The 21,287-nt window shown below is 45.4% G+C and overlaps 2 protein-coding genes across 3 annotated transcripts in view; one reads left to right on the forward strand and one right to left on the reverse strand.

Moving 5' to 3' along the window:
• Positions 1 to 1,063: 1,063 nt before the first annotated feature.
• The window catches only part of LOC119173684 (sulfotransferase 2A8), a 67,920-nt gene continuing 47,696 nt past the window's right edge, over positions 1,064 to 21,287 (forward strand). The window contains exon 1 of the mRNA XM_075894436.1: positions 1,064 to 1,195. The gene's annotated coding sequence lies outside the window, so the exon portion shown is untranslated. The remainder of the gene's footprint in view (positions 1,196 to 21,287) is intronic.
• Positions 8,179 to 19,393, reverse strand: LOC142817968 (uncharacterized). 2 transcript variants are annotated; one of them, XM_075896034.1, is made up of 4 exons: positions 19,234 to 19,393; positions 14,194 to 14,248; positions 11,954 to 12,042; positions 8,179 to 8,785 (listed from the first exon to the last, which is right to left on the reverse strand). In XM_075896034.1, exons 1-4 carry the CDS (start codon positions 19,378 to 19,380, stop codon positions 8,621 to 8,623), a joined length of 456 nt encoding a protein of 151 aa, XP_075752149.1. In that variant the 5' UTR covers positions 19,381 to 19,393; the 3' UTR covers positions 8,179 to 8,620. The 2 variants fall into 2 exon arrangements, with proteins under 2 accessions (XP_075752149.1, XP_075752150.1); XM_075896035.1 differs by having other exon boundaries at positions 14,194 to 14,256.

Below are 21,287 nucleotides of genomic sequence, written 5' to 3' on the forward strand. Positions count from 1 at the left end.
CGTGTAGTCAGCCAGACTGCAAAAGCAGGCCGCGTAATTAAAATAATGTACTTAAATCTTGGAGGCCTTAAATTGTAGTCATGCACACTTTTCCTGTTTGAATACAGGCAGCGAAGATATGGCAGTGGAGACGCTGCAACCTTTTTCAACAACGTGTGCTTCTAAGCAGCCATTGTCGTCACAAGCCTATCTGAAAAAGAAGCGCGGGAGTCGGCTAAATGCAGCAACCGATATGCGACTGGCTCTGGGTGCTACCGAACCTCGCATTGGTTTGTTTTTAACGACGGCATGTGAATGTAGCAAGAACCAAATGAAAAATTCTTGCTGGAAAGCGACATGGTTTCGGGAGCTAGTGTTCGTGGACATTTATTGTAGCGTATAGCAGGGGGGACATGGAACAACCATGCTGAAAACCCCTACCCTAGATCACAAAATTAGGCCGCGTCAAGACCAGTAGCTTCACAAGATGCTGCTCTGCGGGGACCACCCCTTTCGGTGACCCCATGAAATGGGCGGCAGCTTGTGTGGCTGTGGGAAACGCAAGGCGTGGTAAGGCTAGCGATAGTTTATCACCCGTTACAGGTGCGTATACAGCCGAACAGCTCAGCGCGAGAAGAGCAGGTCTTCTGTACTAGGCTCATCCGCTAGCTGAGAACCGCAGCTATGAGTAGTAAAGCACGCAATCCACAGCATAAACCAACAGAGAAAATGGTCGTCCAGTCAAGGATCACTGTCAGTTAAGTACTGGACATTATGAAAAAGAAACCCGCTTTTCTGAGGGTTGGGCCGGAACTTGTCACCGAAGGTGGTATCATTAACATTCTCGTCTGTGACAGAAGTGTTTGGAGGAGCGTTGGTGTTCTGGAATCTCATAGCGAGGCTCTACGCCTCCTGGTTTCCGGTGGGAAAGGGCACGTACGTATATATGCAGTGACGCATGGCACGTTGACTGCAACTGAGTCGTGCAATAAAAAATTTTATCGTTTCCTGTCACTGCGGTGCTATTGCATAATTGCCTCCACAAAAAAAGTGCACAAAAGAGGACGACTCTATCAACTTTCACGTCTCAAAAAAAAATCAGGCACTATGCGTGCGTTCCAGAAGACTCCGTCGACCTTTAGAACGAATGCATCAAAAATCGCGCTAGCATGAAAGCACACACCGTTTTCATGTCTGCCACTCCAAGCATCGCCAGGTAAGTCGGGCTTCTTTGCCAACTACGCTGACTAAGAAAACAGGTGAAAGATAAGTGAAAGGTTGTTTCACTTATCTAATAAATTATTTAGCAAGCATAGTGCTGATCCTCGGTAGTACAGTGCCACAATTAGACTATCTTGAGCACAACACGGGAAGCTCAGAGCACCCGATTATATCAGTAGCGTGTACTAGAGACACCGGCTACTCATTTTAGACTATCAGAGTTTTGTCTGACGCTGTTGCAGGAAAGCTGCATACGGACACACGTAAGCAAATTACGTTCGTCCTACGTGCGCAAAACCTCCTACCACGTATGTTCGGCATAAATGCAGCACGTCCCTCTTCTTTGTAAAACCATTTTTACGGAGTGTTTCTTCGGTCATTTAACAGTGGACCTTTTACAGCTGGTATTGTATCGGATAACTTGGCGAGTATGCACCACAATATGCTGGTAAGTGCAAAGCAGCTGACAGCAATGCATAGCCATGCTTCATGTAATTAATCAATGTGGTTGGAAACAGAAACAGAGGGATATCAATATTTATTTGAACGTGGGGAGAAGCGACTGGAGGAGACATTGCATGCAATAGCCCTTAGTAGTAGTTTATGCACCATAAACAATGCAAATAAAATAACCAGTTCCAAGAACAGTACAGTGACGTGCTGTATAGCATGCCAGGTGGTGCGAAAAAGATATTTTTGATGGAAGAAGTGATGAAAAGGAGCACAGGAGGTCAAGGAGGAAGTAGTAGAGAAAGACAATATAGAAAGAGGTAAAGTAAGACAAAAGCATGACAGACAGAACAAATACGATTATATAGAAAAGCATAAAAAATAATGGAAGGTGGAAGAAGACAGAAACGAACAAATTATGATGAAGAAGGAACTGAAACTGCTTTAGCCTATAGGTGGCACTTGCTTGCTACCTTCAACGTTTACTGATATTTCGCGGGCGTAAAACTGGCTTCGCTTGGTTTTGTTGACGATGTTTTTGTAGCGCTGTGCGATAAGGATATCTTGAAGAGTCTGGCCCTGTGACCTACGCCGTGTAGAGTGACTGCAAGTGCATGAAGCCACCTTTTGTGTCAAAAGAAAGCGGGCCTCCCCGCCGACAACATTGATATTCAAATAAGAAGGATAGATTAGGTACAGCCTCCTGAAAAAATATGAAAACTAAACCACGTTATGAATGTACTAGGTAATGAGCAACAAAGTTATGGTAATGAGTTAGTTAACGTTAGTTAATGAGCGACAAAGCACAATATGTGTGTTAGGGTGGGCAGTGTTCCTGTATTGAAATTTAAAGGCGTCTTCATGACCTTTTCATGGAAAAACACCTTACAATAAAAAGTCGCGCTTTCCCATTTTACTTGATACACGTTCCAGTTATTTCTTGCACCGCCATTTCCACATCAAGTTGGACGCGTCTTCGAAATGTGCGAGCACGCATTTCAACCCGTGCGCATTGCGACCTCTTACAAAGTAGAAAAGTACATGGTTATTGCAGCAATGCTTTTTTTTTCGTCAACCGTTTGCAAGGTGCCGATGTCGTCATATCGTAATGTCGTATAGAGGCTTAACCAGCTTCGCCCCTAAAATTAGGGGCTGTCCCAAATACTGACTGAAGTGTCTGGCACTGCAACATCGGCGTTTGGTTGTTCAAACGTATTTCATAGCTTAAGAAGGCTGTCTACCCCTCTGAAAAAGTTTTTTGATTGTGACGCACATGAAAAGATTGCTTATCATATCGACGGCAATGAGCAATACTTCATTCCAGAAAAAAATGATAACTTTAACTTGATGTTGAAAGTCGAGTGAGCACTTGCGTCATCCAACAGCGAATGTGGTTAATCTCTGCAATCTATTCATAGGACCATAAATCCTCGCCGGTAGACCTATTTTCCTTAAAATCAAGCACGTTTAACTTCAAATTGTATTTTATGCACACGAGGTAGCTTTTGGTTGCGCATAGACCAATTTTTGCTTTTTTTACGCATTCAAACAGGCGCCCGGTGGCGCTTCCGGCGGTGTGTTCGCTTGCCTACACGCCTGTCTGAAAACGGCGAATAAACGAAAAGATTGTGTGTGCCTATCGCAACCACTAAAGCATTTGTTTTATTAATAACCAAACTTGATGGAGCCTCCAAAAACCATACGCGGTTAGAGTTTTCGATTTTCACCGGCACCAACCAGTGTTGTGGGCATTGATCCCACCGATGAAAGGAGTCATAACGCGGACAGAAAATTTTCATTTTAAAAATTTGTACGTGCTTTACAGAAAAACCGCTGTACGGTTACACTTTTCACATGGTGCCATTTTTATTGCGACACAAAACTGGAGCGTGTTGAAGGATGGTAGAACTCCCTTTATAGTTGAGTTCTGATTGGCGGCAAAAGCGAGTCCCCGAGGCCACCTAAACAGAAGCGCATGGTCGGAATCTGCTCTTTTAGATGCAGCAAAGAACTCTGCTGCACACAACAAATCTGTCTGCTCTTCCAATGAACTAATTCAGTTAGTTTTCATTATTTATCATTACTTCTATTAGGCCTCTATCTAGTGAACGTTTCTGCTGCAGTATCATGCGCATCCAAAATAAGTTAACTTCAAGCGCTGTACTCACACCTGTTTTATTTTTTAAACTTTTTCTGGCAATTTAAAAAACAGAAAAATAGGTATTGATTGATATGTGGGGTTTAACGTTCCAAACCATCATATGATTATTAGAGACGCCGTAGTGGAGGGCTCCGGAAATTTTGACCACCTGGGGTCCTTTAACGTGCACCCAAATCTGATCACACGGGCCTACAACATTTCCGCCTCCATCGGAAATGCAGCCGCCGCAGCCGCGAATCGAACCCTCGACCTGCGTGTCAGCAACCGAGTACCTTAGCCACTAGACCACCATGGCGGGGCCAGAAAAATAGGTACTGTGTCGAAAGTGCGTAGGGGAGAATCTTGCGTGTCCTTCGTTAGCCGCGCCCCTGCAGAGAATACGCAGCGGGCAGTGAGCTCTGGTTGTGTGTGCAATCCAGTCCGTGGGTACTTCGCCCTGTTTTTACCTATAGGTATGCACCGACTGGCTCACAGTCTCCCTCTTTGTACAGAGATTGCACCTTGAGCCGTTGCACAGCCGTGCAGTGAAAAGCCTGCTCAGAGCAGAAGTTCGGGTCGCTAAGCACATCAAACGAATCGTATGGCAAAATGGAAACATGCGCGTCGTCAAAGACAAGTTGCGTAATGCGGTGCGAAAATCACGTATAACATCACAGCAGCGCAGCGCCATTTCGTTGAAACGAAGGGCGTTGAAGTACAGTACGGTTCAAAAATATGGCGCTCCCAATATTTTCACTTCGATTATGGCTTCTAAGTGAATCTGCTGCGTCTGTACTCACATAAAAAAAAAATCACTGCCTTTTTGACAGCAGGCCTATGGGTGGTTCAGAACCCCTTGCAAAAACATGACGTCAAAGTTGGCGTTTCAAAATGAAAGAAAACGTTATGGTTTGAGACTAAAATATCGGCAGCCATGTCTATATGCTTATGCCACTATTGATTGCTATGTTTATTACTTTTTGTGAACCAGTTTTTAATTAGATTCAGGGCTTTCGCGCGACTTATTTGCATCATAAGCCGGAAATTGTGATAGATTGTTAGCTATTACGCAATGAACATAAGAAGCTATAATGTGGAAATATATGAGCGCACAAGGTAGAGGGAAAAGCACTTGACAGGAAAGACGCGCACAGGAAAGACGCTCAGAAGCTATTGTTTTGAAAAGGAGTTCAAACACGAGCCTTTCTTCTTGTATGTTTTCATAGACTTGTAGCGGGCGACGACGCCGGTGATCGCGATAATTTTATTTGTGTGCGCATACCAATTCCTATGCAGAGGCGCACGGCGCATACGCGGCCAACATGCCTCACGTTCTATCCGGAGGGCCGCGGAAGATACGCAGCCACTACCATTTGGTTGTCGCTTTCGAAGCCTGTTTTTCTTGGAAAATAAACTAGTCTTGTCCCAAACTTCGAGGAGTGTAGGTGCCTTCTTTTCGCGCCTCCGTGGGGCGAGTACGCTAAAAGTGGTGACCCAAACGTTTGGAAAAACAGCAGCCATGTCAGACGAGGAAGGCACTTTAAGCTCACCCGCAACCAACGCCTCGGAGTTAAAGCTTCCTCATTTCTGGCCCAAAACCCCAGGGTGTGGTTCAGCCAAATCGAGGCCCGCTTCGAGCTTCGACGCATCACATCGCAGCAGTCGAAATACCGGCACGTCGTTTCAGCACTGCCACCTGACATCGCTGACGCCTTAGACGAAGTGCTCGCCTCTACTCCAGTGGAGAAGCCCTACGACGAACTAAAAAGCACCGTCCTGAAACGTCTTGAAGTGTCCGAACCGAGCAGGCTGCAACAACTCCTGTCTCACGAAGAGCTCGGTGATCAGCATCCCTCACAACTAGTCCACCAAATGCGTCTGCTGCTGGGCCAACAAGCGTCAGAGGAGCGTCAACATCCATTGCTTCGCGAGTTGTTTTTGCAGAGACTGCCACAGTCAACACGGATGATACTCGCTGGCTCGGATGACGTGATTCTAGAACGTCTGGCTCAACTCGCCGACCGCACCACTGACTGCACTGACCCACCAAATACATTTATTGCTGCAACGGGAAGGCCCGAACATGCAGACCGGTGAGGTCGCTTAGAGGACAGAATTGACCGACTGGCTGCCGCAGCTGAACACCTCGCCCTGTCCAACAAACACCGGCCTGCACGGCATCGTTCGCCATCCCGTGTTCGAAACCCGCAGCACCGCGGACACTCAAGCGAGACAGAGCAGAACATCTGCTGGTACCACCGTCGTTTTAGAGAGCAATCCACTCGCTGCACGCATCCATGCTCGTGGACGGGAAATGCACCAGCCAGTCGCTAACGGCGGAAAGCGACACGGGCCATCGTTCAAGCCGCCTCTTCTTCGTTGTCGACCGCATCACTGGCACACGCCTCCTTGTCGATACCGGAGCGAAACTACCTATCCTACCAGCAGCAGCTCAACATCGCCGGGGTGGCAAGTCGATTTCGAGCCTAATTGCAGTCAATAATACTGCTATTGCATCATATGGAGTCCAGTCAATGACGATAGACATCGGACTCAGGCGTACATATCGATGGCTCTTCAATGTGGCCGACGTCAGAATTGCCATCCTGAGAGCGGACTTTCTGAACCACTTCAATCTTGACGTCAGCGTTCGCGATCGTCGTCTCAAGAATAACGTCACTTCGTTCGCTGTTATCGGACTGAAGTCTGACCTGTCCTAATGCGGCATTTGCACTTTCAACCCAGAGTCAAACTTTCAAAAGATTCTGGCTGAATTCCCTGAAATCACCAGACCTCGAAACACCGAACTGCCACTCATACACAAGGTGACGCATCACATTGTCACCACCGGACCGCCCGTCACCGCTAGGCCTAGGAGACTCGCTGGACAAAGACACGAAGTCGCCCGCCATGAGTTCGACCACATGCTCCAACTCGGCACTATTCGACCTTCTTCCAGCAACTGGTCTTCCGCGCTGTACATGGTGCCAAAACAAGAGTCTGGTGACTGGCGGCACTGGTCTTCCGCGCTGTACATGGTGCCAAAACAAGAGTCTGGTGACTGGCGGCCTTGTGGTGATTATCGGGCACTCAATGCTGTGACAACGGCAGACCAATATCCTCTCCCCCACAACCATGATTTCAGCGCTCGCCTCGCGGGAACGACCATCTTCACTAAGCTGGGTCTGATGACCGCTTATCACCAGATTCCAGTAGAACCGAGCGACATCCCAAAGACGGCCTTGACAACGTCTTTCGGCCTCTTTGAATTGGTTCGTATGCCGTACGGACTGAAGAACGCGGCACAAACTTTCCAGCGTTTCATGAATGAGGTCACTCACGGATGGCTCTTTGTTTTTGTCTACTTAGACGACATTTTGGTCGCCAGCAAAACGCCGGAGGAGCATGAAAGTCACCTGCGCCTCCTCTTCAAGCGCCTCGACGAGCACGGTGTGGTTTTGAAGCCCCAAAAGTGCGTCTTTGGTGTTGAAGCACTAGATTTGTCAGCGAATCCGCCCGCAAGACATCTTCCCAGGCAGCACGCCGCCGTTGGACCAATCTTGGACCAACATCGGCTAACATCGGCACCGACGTCGGGCCGACGTCGGAAGTGCAACTTCTTCCAATGTCGGGCCGACGCTCAAGCCAATGATGGGCCGACGTTTTGCCGATGTTTTAGCCAGTATGCAACCAACATTGGGCCGACGAAGGCCCATCGTATTGCCGACAAAGCTGCCAATGTTCGGCCAACATTGGGCCATAGTTCAGCCAATCACATGCCATTTTTACGCCGATGTTTGCTGCACGACGAATATTGGCTACGGATGTACGACCGACATTGGACCAATCCAGGGCCACATTGCAGCCAATCAAATGCCGTTATTACACCGATGTTTCCTGCACGACGAATATTGGCTACTGATTGGCTTGCCATTATGTAACCATTATTAGTAGGGAATTTTTCTTACCGGAAGATTTAAACAATATGCCTCGATGACCCGCTCTTGTAGCTTTGCAGCCCTGTATACTTGGGGCAACAGAAAATTGAATGCTGAGAACTGAAAGCAGTTACTCGATCTATTTCATCTTTTATACCTCATTCCCTTTGCTAACACTAGAAGTGTAGTTTATTTTTTTACCAATTTATCTTTTGCAATAGCGAGTGCTTTATTTGGTACTGGTATTTGGTACAGCAGATCGAAAAAAGTCGTTAGGAAGTAAATGTTGAAAGCGTATGTCCCCCACTTGCAATCCCCACATATGTCCCCCACATGGTAATCGAGAATATTCATAGTTTAGAGCATTTTTTTGTAACTAAAACATGGTGATGGTGCTTCCGAATCAGCATAAGCTAGCCGAACAGTGCACCACCGACAGTCTGCAGACTATTTATTCTTTGTTTTTTTTTATTTATTTGGTACAACAAAAAATGTATACATTGAAAAATATATATACACAACTAAAAAAGGCCCGCTCTACTGCAGGTCAGGTTGCGTTGGGGGCACAGTGACAGTGGTGCTGTCAAGGCCCTGGCTGCTGTGGCTGGGCAGGAAGCCAGCTGCCGCGAGCAGCCGATAATCTGCACTCTGAGAGTGGGGATCATCGGGCTGCTCCACAACAAATGCTTCTCTGAAGCGCCGCTTCCTGCCCCCACAGCGATCACCACACCCTGGCAGCCACCTCTTAATAAAGTTGAGGGCCTCCGCCTGGTCGCACCCTGCTTTTTGGCAGATGACATCTGCATACAAGAACGGAAATACCATAGTACACATGAAGCACTGCAGTACAGAGAATACACAAGGGTACACACACATAAAACAATGAACAAGTCTAACCTGTCACTAATCTACAGAGCCTCAGGTTCACAAAGGCCCTTTTCCCTTTTTTGCCATGAAGGCTGTACAGCACTTGCACATCATGTGCCAATACAGCCTTCATGGCATTCACACCAATTTCTCGGAGGCCACGTCCCCCAATCTGCAGGAGGTGCTTGCGCTGTAAAAAAATGCAAGAAGCATAGATGGGGTAAACGCAACAGCACATCGAAATGTTTTCATGATAAAAATCTGCAAGAAGAGGACACTGAAAACAACAACTTGAATTTTTGGGCATCACAACATTTCATAGTTTTTTTACGCTAACTTCAACTCACTTGACCTAAAATGGTTTCCACATCAGCCCTCTCAGACTCAGTGTGAGAACCTTTCAGAGTCCTTCTCTGAATGCAGTTTCGCTGTTATGAAATCAAATACAACACTGTTATAACCCTTAATAAATATTGACTCTAGCTATGAAATAGTATAATTACTTTGTACAGTGCTCAAATTCCAATACACGTTTCTTCGAGGTTACAATGTCTTTGCCTGAATGTTGACCAGGAGTAGCTTCTACAGGTGAAAAACGATAAAATATGTGGAATTCAAAAAGAAGCTTGGACATGTTTTTAATCAATGCATTGTAAGCAGAGCACAACAAGATAAATGAACATGATCAAGGCGTACTAAGAGGCAACCTTAGAGCGACCAAATCTTGGTCATAGATGAAACTGATAGAAAAATAAAGGTCGCACTAGATGGTCGCACCATTTGCTGTTTATATTTTTCTGTGATAGCCAACAAAGAGGCATGTCGCTATAGAAATCTCATCACAATAAACAAAGGTGCATTTTTCTTCACACTGCGAAATTGGGTGCATGTTAGATTTTTAAAAAAGTAAGAAATCGGCTAACACAAGGCAGGGTGAACGGTAGCTCAAAGTAGAGAGAGCCGCAGCGGACACGAAATAGGGTGATAAATGAACAAAATTACTGAATGTCTGTTTTAAGCAGGCTATTGCTAGTCACTGCCCATCAAACACACGATGCCGCCTACATCGTCTGCTAGCTTAGGACAGTTCACTAGGACTTCACAGACTATAGTAAATACAGTCGAATCTCATTAATTCCAACACACTTAATTCGAACTGACGCTGTGGTCCTATCAAAGCTATACCGCGCTCCGAAAATGCTCTCAGCACCCCACCCAATCCTGCGGTGGCACTTCAGACACCTCATCGCTGTGCTTGAAGAAGAAAATGAAGAAAAGGAAAGAAAAGACTGCGGTGGAATGTTTGCCAAATGCCAATCTGCGACATTCCTGTGCCCCGCTTCGGCTTTTTCCGTCCCTGCCACGTAGAGACCCTTCTCCTCTTAACACTGCGCATGAAGAGAAAGAGGGGAAAAAAAGCTGTCGCAGAGAGTTGGCTCTCTCATGCCGATCTGCAACGCGCCGGTGTCACGCTTCCCTGTTTTTCGTTCCTGCTATGTAGAGACTCTTCTCCTTTCAACACCGCGCATGAAGAGAGAAAAAAAAAAAAGCTGCCGCGGAGTGTTTCTCTCTCGAATGCCGATCTGCTTTTCTCCAGGTGGAGACGCTCCTTCATTCTCATCATGTGCTGGCCACGCTCCGGCTGCAGCGCAGATGGTAACAGTGGAAACACAGTTGTCTTCGAAGAGTGTCAGCACTGGACATTGCCGCGCGCAACTTCTTTTGCCAGGAGAATACTGAAGCCGAAGTACAAATGCTTTGCAAACTGCACGCAAAACTTGTTGACTCGTTGCAAGGCCAACGTGTACAGACATGTATTGACTACTTTAATTAATGACGGATGTCCTGTAATTTGTGAATAAAACTTCTCCATGCACATGCATCACTGCATGGTGAGCCCTCCGCTCGTTTACCGTATTTACTCTATTCTACCGCGCCCTCGATTGTAACGCGCGCCCGGTTTCCACGACAAAAAAAAAAAAAAAACTAAGACATCGGTTGCAACGCGAACCCTTTTTTCTCGTTGGCCCGCTTGATCACACCACTCGCGAAAACGACTCTTTTTGAGACCGTCTTCCGTTTAAATATGAAGTACGGGGGAAGCTTATGCCTATCTGACGTGCAACAGAGCATTGCTGTCACTCTAGTTTTACCGTGGCCCGATGTCAGTACACAAACTTGCTTCGCCCCCTTCTCCTAGACGGTTGTGGTGCCAGGCATGTCGAAGTAAAGAGGCGTGTGATCGGCATTCCCGATTTGCCCAAGCAGGTAGCCGTTGTTGTGCCGCAAGTTTAGGAGGAACCTCTGAAGACTCTGAAGCTTTTCTTCGTACTCCTCCGGCAACTTCCGGCATATGCCCGTTCGCCTTCGGAGGGAAAAGCCTTTTCTCTTCATAAAGTTCGTTAGCCAGCACCTGCTCGCTTTAAAATGGCTCTGCATTAGCCCTTTTTCTAAGGCTAACTGCATAGCCTGCACTTGGAGCAGTTCTGTCGTCACGGGCCGCTGTGCCGCTCACTGCTTAATCACATACTCGCCGAGCAGCTCTTCAATTTGTGGAAACCGACCCTGCTGTGGTCCACTGAAGCCTTTGCGTGAATCTTTGCTGTCGACAATATTCTGCTTTTGTTTCCGCCAGTCCCGCACGCACGTTTCGGGAACTCCGAATGACCGCGATGCGGCCCGATTTCTGTCCGTTCCGGCACACGCGACGACTTTTCTTTTAGAAGCAGCACTGTGGTGCACTCGTCGAGTTTTTGGAGTCGGCCCTACCATGCCGTCGATGCTAATGTACTACAAGATGACGAACTCCTCAGCACACGTATGAAGTGCCGCGCATGGGAAACACATAGGCAGAAATGACCGACGCGCCATGCCGACGCACGTAGGGGGCGGCCATTTTGTAAGTGGCGATGGCAATAGAATGACCGTATTCATTTTTTTTTTCGTACTCGATTCTAACGCACATGCGATTTATAAACTCTCTTAACCGGAAAAAAGGTGCGTGTTAGATTCAAGTAATTACGGTAACTTTCATTATTTTGAACTTCTTTTAATTTGAACAAATTTTCTGGCCTCTTTGAGTACGAATTATTCATATTCGACTGTAGTACAGTGGCTCATGAGATAACCTGACTAGTTTGTTTCCCGAAACACAGTATCTTAAAGCAGTACTAAATTTCTGCATGTTACATAGGCATATTAAAAATCAAGAAATATACACCAAAGCCGCAGCCACAGCTTTACTCTGCACAGCTGCCTCTGCTGCCTCCACTTCTCCAATTGTACCAGCAGGCAGCCGGGGAAGGTCAGAGGGGCGCTGTGCTGGCTGGGCGTGCTGAGGCACGAACAAGAGCCGTACCTTGTGCTTCAGCTGTCGCACCTCCTGCAGAACCTCTCTTTGTTGCTGCCGGATGCCAAGTTGGATCCGCAGGATCCGTAGCAATAGAGCTGAAACATACAAGAGTACATACCATATTTACTCGCACAATTTGCATCCTCACATAATTTGCTCACCAGTATAATTAGCCAGCCTGCTTTACTACAAGAAACTTTTTGCTCGCATACTTTGCCCTCCCCAACCAGCCCGAGCCACCTTGCCAGCACACACACAGACACATTTGACTTCATGATGCTCTGGTCAGGCACATCTCTTGTCGAGCAGGCGAGTGCAGTCTTACACAAAATGGACTGAGTGCAAGGTCCCTTCTTCCATGAACTTTTATGCTTTCCCTAGAATATCGAACTTGAAAACTCAAACCTTTTTATGTGTAGTCCGAAATGCCTAAAGGTTTGCCTCCTATCTTCCCACCTCTTCCACGGCAAGAATGTATTCCTGAGACACAGCACAGATGTTGAACGCGTGCAAGGACCTGTCACATCAACTAGATGAGGCAGGTTTTCGCACTCATTTTTTTTTTTTCGGTTTCGCCATCTGGCCATTGCGTTTTTACCGTTCCTTGTGATAGGCTACAATAATTATATACGAGGCAGATTGCTGTTATAAAGCTTACCGAAGAAAACTGAAACCGTGCTACCACTAAGCACATCAGCGTGGAGTTCTTCGACATGCAATATTCAGTATGGGAGCCAGCAGAAGAGTGCGTTGAATAAGACTTAGCATAGAAGCTTGGGTGTGTTGGTTAGATATCGGAGGGAACACAACGCAATAGAAGACTGGGACAAGGAATGGACACACACACACATGAAGGGCGACACACACAGCACTGTGTTGGCATCGCGGTTCCTTGTCTGCATCTTACTTTACGTTGGGTTCCCGACAATTATTGGAGAGTACTTATGTTCTCTGGTATAACCCTGTCGTGGGAACTGGTTTTTGTGAGCACTGTTCGGAAGAACTTCAAGAAAATGGGGGCATTTGAACAGGCTTAGCAAACAAATGACAATCCGCTTTGAGACAGCTGTGACAGCGCCTGCAACATATATTCCCAGTTGAGCTTTTAGGCCAGCGATTCCTACTAGCTTCGCAGATGACCGGATTGACAAAAAAAGTACACATAATACGCGAGTATATACCGCATTTGACTCTGTAGCTTTGATGAACCAGGCAGATACACAAATTTATCCAAAACTCCATTGATTCTGTTGCAAAATTATTCAACAAACAAATTGCGATGTTATCCATGTTACTATACGATTGTGGCACTTTACCATTGCAGCTTTCCAGGAGGCACACATAGTGCAGCGTTAGTTCACCACTCGCAGTTAATTGTATGCAGTAGGTTGCTCACAGCAACTGACTGCATGCAATGGTGAACATCTTGCATGCTTGCACCGCTGTTTCAGCATGCTGGCTGCTTCCCATACGGCTATCAATTGATGTTCACAAAATTGGGAAGATGAAGAAAGACTACACAGTGCCCTCTGGCCACCCTATACTCCAAACCTCCAGCCAACAAACAAACAAAAGAAACAGAAGTATGCAAATGAATATTATTCCTAATGCAGCTGGAATGGAGTGTAGTTTTCACCAATTTTGTGTGTTAAGTCAATATGGAGTGAGTTAACTCCATAAAGTAGCTTTTCTCATAACAGTGTTCACTCTATTGTAACACAAGGAGTGACTTCATAGCATCTAGAAGGAAAAATAGAATCTTCAGTATTTGATAGAAATGTGAGGATCTACCTTAAAACAACAATCTGGAAAAAGAACTCATTATATTCGAAAAAAAAAAAGGTAGCACAGTTGATCCTCTTTACAAGAGACACTGATGTAACAGACAAACGGGGATAAGAGGCACCAGTGTGCAGGCTGACATTTGGCCCATCATGCATCAGGCACTCCGTAGATGCGCCTGTGCAGCCGGGAGCCCTGCAGTCAAGCATGCTGAGCAAGACTGTTGGCCACTGTACAATGACACATTGCCACAAAATTTCAAAACTTCATTTCACAGACTTCTGCAAAAGCTTCTTACACTCTTGCATAATTTTTGCACAAGCTTCTCTCATTCTTGCGTGATTTTCGTCAGAACATATAAGTGTTGGAAGTTGTATGTCCCCAAAAACTTGCACAATACAAATAGCATACATTAAAGTCTATCACTTAATACGTGCATAGTGTAACAATGAAAGGAAACTCACGCATGGTTTGCTCCGAGCCTTCCCCGTGCGGTGCCTCCTTGAGCCTTGGAGAGCACTGTACAGCTAGAGCAAAGTAGCATCAATCCAGTGTTAATGGCAGGTTAACAAGACAACAAAACTAACCCCCATATTCATAAACGCTCCCCGACTCGACTTTCACCCTTCACTTGACAGAGTTGAGCACTGTGCCACTGCTCGTTTGAAAGCGACGCTGGGCTACACGAGAATCACAGCAGATTATTGCTGACATGCAGCAATTTTCTCTGCTTAGAGACGGCGCTCCCATCAGCCATCTCAAGTGAAGGTGAAGCATTGAGTGGAGGGACGTTCTAGAATACGGGGGTAAGATTGGTTGCAAGAACACTACAATAGACACACTTAATTTTTACACTTCATCTATATTGTACAGCTACACACATTCTGCATCCTTATAATGCAACATATACATACAGGCTTATAAAGTAAACACTGTGGGCTGCTCAAATAACACCTACACAAAAAAATTACCCAAAAGTGGCCATGCGCAAAGTACTTTTATTTGAAACTCACAAAACTTTTGCGGTGATGGAGAATAAATAAGACAGGTTACGCTTGGAGGCACATGAGACCTTCGCAGCTTTCATAAAGTACAAAAAACAATATGGTATGTGTGTGTGTATGTACGCACGAAGCTTCAGCCTTTACATACGGTTTCTTGAAAGAATCGACTATGAATTTTATGGCACCTGTGTCCTTCAGCGCAATTGAAAGCCTGCTGATCAGTGTGTGCAATTGTGGAATAGTTACATGGAAAATGGCGTGAAACACCTAAAATCAAATTTTTCTAGCTAGGAAATATGCGGCTGTGTATACACAACACATGCTGCAAACAGTGGGAGGTGACCACAAGAGTGATTTGAGTACATGTAAGCGGCAGTATTCCGCATTCATGCACCCCGCCATTTTCAACTGTTGCCCAAAAGCAGCACCACTTCAGCGTGCTACTTTTTTTTTTACATCATAAACAGCACGGAATACAGCGAGGATGAAAACAACATATGCAATTAAATTTTGAGCACTATTTATGGTGCGCATGATTGATTGATTGATATGTGGGGTTTAACGTCCCAAACCACTATATGATTATGATAGACGCCGTAGTGGAGGGCTCCGGAAATTTAGACCACCTGGGGTTCTTTAACGTGCACCTAAATCTGAGCACACGGGCCTACAACATTCCCGCCTCCATCGGAAATGCAGCCGCCGCAGCCGGGATTCGAACCCGCGCCCTGCGGGTCAGCAGCCGAGTACCTTAGCCACTAGACCACCGCGGCGGGGATGGTGCGCATGAAAAAAAAAAAAAAAAAATAGGCCTTTGTACAACGACGAATTCATAATTTGCCTTCACGGACCTTCTGTTAGGCTGCACCACATACAGATTTTTTGTGGCTTTCAAAAGAGATTTGAAAAAAAAAAATAACCGTGTTTACTCTCGTCATGAGCACACTCACTAGGTCACCCTCATTTCAGTCGCCAAAATTTTGAATTTTTTTTTTCTTGCACATATTAAACACACACCTTACGTTCATCCGCTGAAGTCCCACGGGCTCCCCCCCCCCCTTGCCGCCTTCGCTCGCTGCCACGTGCCATTTTATTTTTGTTTCTATTTGTTCACGGAACGTCCCCTGTCTTTTTTAATTATCTCTTGTAACATATGTGGCATTATCTTGTTCCCGAGGTGCCACAGGTGCTCTGCTATGTAGATGCACCATTAAACTAGTATTTTTGATCAACTGTGCATTTCTGATGTTTACCTTGCAAGTACGTAAAACTGGCATGCTTCTTGATCTACGATACACATGTGGCTTGTCTCACTTTGAAAGAAAAGTTAGCATACAATGGTGTAAATGCTTAGAATTTGAAATATTGAGGCAGCAGCACACCGGAGATGATCATATGGTAAAGAAACAAGTGCTGCCTTATTACTGGCAAGTTGTCACTTATATGTACAAATAAATTTTGCGAGCTAAAAAAAGTACAAAAGCACAGCGAGGCTATGATGTGGTTCAACCTGTGGATTCGCTTCATTTATCACGCCATATGATGAAGCTTCCTTTGGTAAAACTGCTCAGATAAGAAAAAAGTTTGCTGTCCAATACAGCAACTATACAAAGTGTGCACGTGCATCTCGCAGCGCCTTTTCGTCACTTCCGAAATGCGCCACCAACATGCCCGGGCACCAACCGAATCTATCGCCTACAACTGCCATGTTGTCTCCTCGTGCTTGCACCCGTTTAGTTTTGCCTCACGATGCAAGTTTGAGAAATTATGAGCTGCTAGTGAGGCAAGTTGATTTAGTAGTCCACGCAGAGGGAGCAGAGCTTAGGGTGTTTCTTCGCTGAAAGTTATAACCTGAAATTGAGAACGCACATTTCGATTTTCCTAAAAGTACCAGCGTATTTGGCTGGTGCAGATTAACAAAAGCTACTTGAAGAAACTTTGCAATATTTGCATCTTCAGGTGCAACTTCATTACGGGTAAGTGCCATAGCCAAGTATTTACCTGCAAACAGATATAGCTTACCAAGATACTGTACATACAAACTTGTCCGCAGTTAAAATCATGATGGCGAGGAAGGCGGTTAAAATCGTGATGGCGATCGCGGAGATTTGGTATTGCATTGAAACAAACTATAAAGAATGGGAAACAATATTAGTTCACTTTGAAGTATAGCCGATCGGTTCAAGTTGGGCGTCAGGATTTTTTTTAATTAGTCAATTAATTCTATACACGGTCTCCATCATGTTCAGTGACTCCACTGTACATTAGCTTACAACAAAAGCAAAATACAAAGTGAAAAGTGTGTTAAAGCATACGCGAAAAATAAAGTGATGACTGGCATTACCGCGGCACACACCACGCAAAGTCACTATCTGCCTTGTATAATATTTTCCTCGACTATTTCCACAAATTGCAATCAAAGAGGCTCAAGCTCAACATCAGCACTGTTTAAAACACTTGGGGGGGGGGGGGGGGCATTGCTACTTTGGTGGCGTAGGCCGTGACAATATATTCATAATATTATATCTCTTGTAAACTTGCCTAGCTCTGCACGACTAGTTTTCGATGGGAGCAGCTGCGCTTCGCACATCCACTCTTAAAATTGCAGCTCGAGAGATTTTGAGCTTTCACTTGTTTTTGGGCCAGGCAATTTGTAGTGAAAGCAAGATAATAGGCCCTCATAGGTTGTGGCGGGCAGCCGGTGTACGCCGTGGCTGGTATATGTGTCGCACATCTTGATTATCTGGTCTTGTATCGAATGAACGAGCGAGGCCTTCCTAATCCAATGAGCTCGTTAAAGTAAGACAACAAAAAACCACAATGCTTCCACATCGTTCACAGCAACAGATGACGAGCCCCCAACAAACCGCACTGCAGCACGTAAACTGCCGTAGGTACCCAGGGAGTTACCCGGGCATGGCGGGAGAGGGCGACAACGGCAGAAGTGACATCACAGGAACACTATGTATAAAGGGGACATTTAAAGACTTTTTTCCCATTTTTAAACTTCGTGCACTGTTCTGTCACAATTTATAGCTCAGAATAGTTGTATTTTGAAAAGGGCACTAATTCATAAGCCCAATGGTTCAAGGATGGGTGCATTTAGGGGGCCCATTCTACGTTTTACTTATGCCCTTCAAGAACTTGCTTGTAGGGCCAAAGTCCTGTTTCAGAAAGAACACGCTAGTGCGTGGCCAGCAGTCCGTCAAGCATTAGTGCTGGTGAGATTTGGAAATGCAGCGCATGAGCATCCTCATCTGCTACTTCTCTGCTCATGCTCTCGGGGCTTACTTGCGAGGCACGGTCCTTCGCACTTTTCATTTTCACACTGTAAATCAACTGATACCAACTCTGCCTTCCATTATTTAATAAACCAATATTTCATGGTCACGAGGACGAGCTTAAAATGTTTGCTACATCAGACCTGAACAGCATTTTGAGTCATCGAAACTTGCTAGTTGCAGCGAGCATTATGCGAAAAATATGATGTGCTTTACGGTGACAACTTGCAAAACACTGCAGCAACGATTAAAATCATGCATTTTTTGTGCTCACAGGAAATCCCTGAAGCAGGAGGCACTGGGCTAGATAAATTGCGCAGCTAAAATACGGATGCGCTTTCCAATGCTGTCATGCGTACAGGCGGAGAAATTGCAGACAAAACTGGGCGCACCCCGATTCTATGCGCATGCGTCCCATTCACAAGCCTCGCTGCCAGTTAGCACCACATGGCTCACTGTCCATGAGCTCGCTTGTTTCCTGTAACAGTGGACCATACGGTACACCTATTTAAAAACGAGGATAGAATGTATATAATGCAGCATCCGATGAAGCCATGACGATGTGTTGCTGATGAAATCTGGAACTCTAGTTAGTACCCTTATTGTTAACCAGCCGACCGACTAGCAAAAAGATTTGCGACTGAAATGATGGCATCTACACCTGCCCTTAAAGGGACACTGAACAAAGTTTTTGCCGCCGAGATTTTCAGCCAAAGCAAAAGATTGGGCCATGAAATTCATAGACAATAATAATTTCAAGCAGAAACTACGAAAACATACTGAATTTAATGAGCCTTTTACAAAATGCCGCGTCTAGCTCTTAGACACGGCGTTTTCTAAAAGGTCGCGACATTTATTTTTCAAGTTTTTTTTTTGTTATTCAAGACAAATCTACGGTGCATTGTTCAAAGAAAACAAAATTGCCTCGGTAAGATTTCTTTGCGAGCAGCTTACTAATTTTCAGGACGGCGCGTTGATTCGTGAACTGAAGGATGCGAGTGATCGATCTTGTCTGCTAGTGGCTAGGCGACAAAGGCTTTACTTCATGTCCTGGTGTAGCTAAGTCACGCAAATGGAGCAGAAAATGTGCATTATCATTTATTTCACCTAAATATCACACGTATGTGACTTATTGCCGGTGACAGATGATCAGGATGAAGTCGACAAGTTGCAAATCTGAACACGAATTCACTCGAATGAAAAACCAACCTATACTCACGTGCACGGTGAAGTCGAACACGTCGTCCGTCAATGTTGTCGCTGATGCCCGAAGGAAAAGAGAAGAGGACAAGCGACGGGGTCGTCTCTTTCTATAAAGTCGGCAGAACTGCCAGAACGGCCAACACAAAAGGCATCGGGTTGACATTCCTCCATCTGGGCATAAGTCGATCCACCCGGGCATGCAGCTGCTACTGGTTCTACTACTATCCTCTTCCCCGTGCCTCTTCCCGACATTGCAGTGTTGCTGCCATACTCGCGAACCTTTTTAAATTAAAGCACGCAATCATGTATTATCGTGCGCCATACTAAACTTAAAAACAGTGCGCCGGTACATGAGATCACGAAGCGCGGTCCACGCCATCACAAGAGCAATTAGAGAAATGAAACAAAGAAAACAAAAATGTATAAAATATTTTGTCTCAATACGATCCGCAATCCAGTTTGCTGCAGCGGCTTTTGGCTCTGTATGAACGGCCAAGCCAGTGCCAAGCCAAGCTTGCGTCCCTGATCAGCTGTTTGTTTCCATCGAGAATTCAACAGTGAACTGGCAATTTGTTTAGATGATATTGCTAAAGGGCTTGAAATTGAATATTTCTCTACGTACTACTGCTGTACTTTTCCTCTCTGTTTCCTGATCACAGTGATGAGATTGAGGAGGTTACAATTTAGAAAACAGCAAGTGCAGCTCAAGCATTGCTAGTATCGCTGTTTCGGTAATAAAATGTTACAAAGATTTTGCCCCGCGACCTGCTTGCCGTGTTCGAGCACCCAGTAGAAATTTACGGTGCCGCGTTTGAAAGAGTTGAATAAAATTGCAATATTACGAAAGAAAGGCTCTGAAGCAACATCGCATTTTATCAGGCCTACACCTCCCACACCTAGACGAGTAAAACTCGTCGATATTATCTTGCAAAGCTGTGTATAATATTTAAAACACAATCTTTAGCCCACGATGAATTGTTCTCTCGTGTGGCTTCTCCATTTGGTACTGTCATGTTAACTTACAAAGGCAACTTTCCATATTTAGTCTCTTTAGATGTTGCAAAAGCTTGACACGTGGTGTGTATGCCATACTGATAATTCTCCTCGTAACCTGGGTCCGCTTCTTTAAACAGCGTCGCATTTTATTGTTCGCAATTGTGTTTGTTTTATACTGTAAGCGAGCTGTGTGATTTCATCAATATTCACGAGTGTTCCCTGACTATACAAACACGTGCGTCTTATTTGGTGCGGTGCACGTTTGTATGTAGCAAAAAATGTCATTTCGTCAGCGTGCGTCTGCATACACTTGCATGCCCTGCAGTACGTGTACATAATTAATGCAGTAAGGACTGCAATGCATAGCCTTGCATGGAACATATATTCCATGCACCCTCAGAGAAATGTTGTTTGTTATGAGCCTACTGTTTATCATTACATTTTTTTTTTCGTTAAAGTTTCATCTCCATATAAAGCAGCTGTATACAGGCACGAGCTTCAGCGGCTTCCTCGTTGTTCCATTTTAAATAAAAACACCAAGCCTACCCGAATCAATGATCTGTTTGCTATCATTACTGTTATGTGTTCTACGATGTACACAAGGAGAGTAGTATACAAAAAATAGGGAGGGAATTGAATGCCCTGCCTGCATGGCTGCGCCGTTTCACAAGATCAGGCGCTGCGCTGTGAAGCTTCCTACCGGCCTGCAGAAATTCAAGGGAGCGTACAATAGCGTGGTTCAAGAGGACTTGTGGGGAACACTAGACACACTGGGTGTAAAAGATGGAGTCACTAATCGTTTAAAGGAAATCTATAAAACTAACAAGGTAGTTAAAAAGTGGGAAAAACAGGTATCCAAGCCCACAGTGGTGAAACGTGGACTTAGGCAGGCGTGCCCACTGTCACCCTTCTTATTCATGATGTACCTACAAGGATTAGAGGCCAAATTAGAGGCAAGGGAACTTGGCTTCAACCTCTCTTTAGTCAAACAAGGAAAACTCATTGATCAGGCACTACCAGCATTAATCTACGCAGATGATATAGTGTTAATGGCCGACAACAAGGAAGATTTGC

Source organism: Rhipicephalus microplus, chromosome 5 (genome assembly GCF_043290135.1).
Source record: "Rhipicephalus microplus isolate Deutch F79 chromosome 5, USDA_Rmic, whole genome shotgun sequence".
Classification (NCBI taxonomy): Eukaryota; Metazoa; Arthropoda; class Arachnida; order Ixodida; family Ixodidae; genus Rhipicephalus; species Rhipicephalus microplus.